This window comes from Gavia stellata, chromosome 1 (assembly GCF_030936135.1).
Source record: "Gavia stellata isolate bGavSte3 chromosome 1, bGavSte3.hap2, whole genome shotgun sequence".
Lineage (NCBI taxonomy): Eukaryota > Metazoa > Chordata > Aves > Gaviiformes > Gaviidae > Gavia > Gavia stellata.
The window spans coordinates 91053422-91056795 of record NC_082594.1 but is presented as its reverse complement, the minus strand read 5'-3'; the positions used below and the strand labels follow the sequence as shown (position 1 = coordinate 91056795).

At 55.3% G+C, this 3374-nt stretch overlaps 1 protein-coding gene across 1 annotated transcript; it reads left to right on the top strand.

The window, feature by feature from the left end:
• The first annotated feature begins 894 nt into the window (after nt 1-894).
• Nucleotides 895-3050, top strand: NR0B1 (nuclear receptor subfamily 0 group B member 1). Its single transcript, XM_059817656.1, has 2 exons — nt 895-1489; nt 2806-3050. The coding sequence occupies exons 1-2, from the start codon at nt 895-897 to the stop codon at nt 3048-3050; spliced, it is 840 nt and encodes a 279-aa protein (XP_059673639.1).
• The last annotated feature ends 324 nt before the right edge of the window (nt 3051-3374 follow it).

Sequence of the window (3374 nt, the reverse complement as noted above, 5' to 3'; positions counted from 1 at the left end):
CAGGGCACCCTGACGGAGCCTTGCCTGCACCCCAACCTCACCGAGCCACCCTAATTTGGGCAGGAACATGTCTGCTGCTCCCTTCCTGAACAGCAGCACTAAGGTGTTAATGAGGCAGATGGGACAGCACTCCTTAAGACGGGCATATGCAAAAGCCCTCGGTATCATTAGCGGTGTCTCCTTTTTCCCCTCCTGCGGAAATTTTATTCTTTGGACCAGTTCCGCCGTGCCCCCCAATACACCTTTCCTCTCTCCTGCCTCAGACCGCTCGGCTACACATGGGGAGGGCGGCGGGGTCAGTCGCCATTTTGCGACGGGGCCCTGCGGGGGTCTCGAGACGGCGGCGGCGGGAGCTGCCCCCCCACCCCCCACCCGGTGGTGGCGCACCGCGGGGGCAAAACGAGAGAGCGGCGTGAGCTGCCTTCCTCGTCCCGCCCTGCCCTGCGCAAAGAGCCCCGGGATAATATAAACCGGGCCGGGGGCCCGGAACGAGAAGAAGAGAAGGGCGTCCCGCCGGCCTGCACTGGGCAAGAGGCGAGGAGGGGGACGTTTGGCCGCTCATCACGCCGCAGCCTATTGGCAGGGGCGGCCGGCTCTTTCTGGGCATCGCTGTCTCAGGAAAGGAGGAGGGTTTTTTTTTTTTTTATTTGTTTCCCCTCCCCTCTCTCTCTCTCTTTTCCAGCCAGTAAAGAGTGTCTGCCCCTTTGAACCACCGGTACAGCGCCTGCGGCTGCACACGCACACACACTGCCGCCGGCTATAAATAAGTTAAGAGCCGAGCAGAGGGCGAGCAGTGCGCGTCTGCCGGCGGGCCGAGGCGGCAGGGACCGCCGCTGCCCCGCCGAGCCTCCCAGGCAGCTCAGCTCAGCTCGGCCGGCGCGGCCCCTGGGTGCCATGGCGTGCGTGGAGCGCTGCCGCTGCTGCGTGGACAGCAGGCGGCACAGCAGCATCCTCTACAACATCCTCAGGAGCGAGGAGCGGGCGGCGTCGCCGGCGGGGCAGGGGCCGAGGCGCGCGCAGGCGTCCCGCGGCTGCCCCTGCGGGTCGCGGCGGCGGGTGGCCCTGCGGAGCCCGCAGGTGGCATGCAAGGCGGCCTCCGCCGTGCTGGTGAAGACGCTGCGCTTCGTCCAGAATGTGCCCTGCTTCCAGGAGCTGCCCCTGGAGGAGCAGCTCCTGCTGGTGCGCAGCTGCTGGGCGCCCCTGCTGGTGCTGGGGCTGGCGCAGGACCGGGTGCACTTCGAGACGGTGGAGAGCGCGGAGCCCAGCATGCTGCAGAGGATCCTCACCACCCGGCGGCAGGGCGAGCGGCTCCCGCCGCGGGGACCGGCGCCGGGCCGGCCGCACCACGGCCCCGGCAGCGGCGGCGGCCCGCACCTGCCCTCGGCCGGCGAGATTCAGGCTATCAAGGGCTTCCTGGCCAAGTGCTGGAGCCTGGATATCAGCACCAAAGAGTACGCTTACCTCAAGGGGACGGTGCTTTTCAACCCGGGTGAGTGACCGTGCGGGGCGGCGGGGGTCTGTCTCTCACGGAGACCCGGGGAGCGGGCTAACGGGGAGAGCCCGCCTGTATCCCCAGCGAAGCGGGGCGAACTCGGGGCTTTTCCTCAGGGGGAAGGAGGTGGTGGAGGAGGGGGATGCGGAGCAAGGGTTCACCCCACTGTCCCTTCCTCAGGGCCCCGGCTGGCGGGCAGGGAGCTGTTAACGGCCGCCCCACCTGCCGCTACCTGCTAGATCGGGGGTCCCGGGTGCTGGCGCCTTCCGCAGAGGTTTTCCACGAATACCACAAACCCGAGGCAGTCCCTTAGGGAAAGTTTGGAGTCAGCAGCGGTTCCCTGTTGGTTTCCGAGCGGGGCGCCTGGCGGCGGCGGCGGCGTCTCCTCAGAGGGAGGCGGCTGGAGCGGGGGAGCCCTCCCCGCCGCCGCGGGTCACCGGCCGCCCGGGGGTGGCGGGTCTGAGCGTGCTCTCCCCGGGAGGTTTGCAGGCTGTGGAAAGAAAACAAGACAAGGCTCAGGGCTTCCAGGAACAAAGTGCTGTTTCGGCTTTGCGTGTAGCATTTATGACAGGGTTTTTTTGCCGTCTCTCTTTGTGGAGGCTTCCACAGATGCAGCTCTACCAAGTGATTGATTATCATGCCAGTGACACCTGAAAGGTAGCTGGGAGGTTGGATATGGCGCTTCCTAAATAGGACACTACCGTGTGAAAGTGGGATATGGCTCTTCCTGCGCTCCCACTGTCAAACTGTTAGTTAGACCAAAAAGGGGAAATTCTGCACTCTCTGTCCTTCAGTGCCCTTGCTATGGTTCACCGGGAAACTTTATGTCATGCGTTGGAGTTAATGGTTCTTGCCACTTGTAGTCTGGAGCTTGTAGTCTGGAGTCATCAAAAGATGCCTTAAATGTGAATAATGCATTTGGTAGAAGTTAACAAGTTCTTTTTATTGTTTTCCCTGCTGTTTACAGATTACAGTTGTCACTCTAAAGGTGTTTTGGAGAGCATTCTTCAATCAAAGTTTTTGTTTTATCAGCTAATTTATTTAACAATTAAGTGAATGTTTGCAAATGTTGTATTTCAAGTTCGTGTAGCAAAGAAGAGTATTGAATGTCCAGAACACCAACGTGATAAGATTTTGAACTGCCTTATGAAATTTGGCGTGTTGATTCTGCGTAGAAGTCCTCTAGCAATTTCATTTGCTTAATTTCTTGAGTGACAAATACAATCTGTAAGCTGTTAGTAGTTGTTCTGTAAGAAGAATGTTGTTTTATAGACAAAACCTATGTAAACAAAATAATTTATTTTTCTTTTCAGATCTACCTGGACTGCAGTGTACACAGTACATTGAAAGACTGCAGAGGGAAGCACAACAAGCTCTAAATGAACATGTCAGACTCATTCACAGAGGTGATGAAGCCAGATTTGCCAAGCTGAATGTTGTTCTATCCTTGTTAAGATCTATTAATGCTAATGTGATTGCTGAACTATTCTTTAGGCCCATCATTGGAGCAGTGAACATGGATGACATGCTTTTGGAAATGCTTTGTGCAAAATCATAAAGGCGTGTAAAATAATGAAAATAAATGCAATGCAAAAGAAGCCCTAGAACAGAATAATGTAAAGTACTGTAAATAAACTAACTTATTGTTTTTACATAGATAGTATTTTTGTATTCCATAATAAAATATTCTTCAAGTTCTGAAATTAATTTTTATAAAACACAGTGGTTTTGGAATAAGATTACAGTCATCAAAACAAGCTTTAAGGATGTGGAGAATGTTCATACCCAAAGTCAACTGGCTATTCTTTTACCATGTCTCTGAATAAAGATCACACTTACTAAATTGTACTTTCAAGGTACAAGCAATCCCTGCTTTTTCAAA

Bases quoted from the DNA above. Each gene is read 5' to 3' on its own strand.
- NR0B1 (XM_059817656.1), top strand. From the start codon at position 895: ATGGCGTGCGTGGAGCGCTGCCGCTGCTGCGTGGACAGCAGGCGGCAC. The intron at 1,490-2,805 runs GTGAGTGACCGT...TTTTCTTTTCAG, and splicing joins GACGGTGCTTTTCAACCCGG to ATCTACCTGGACTGCAGTGT.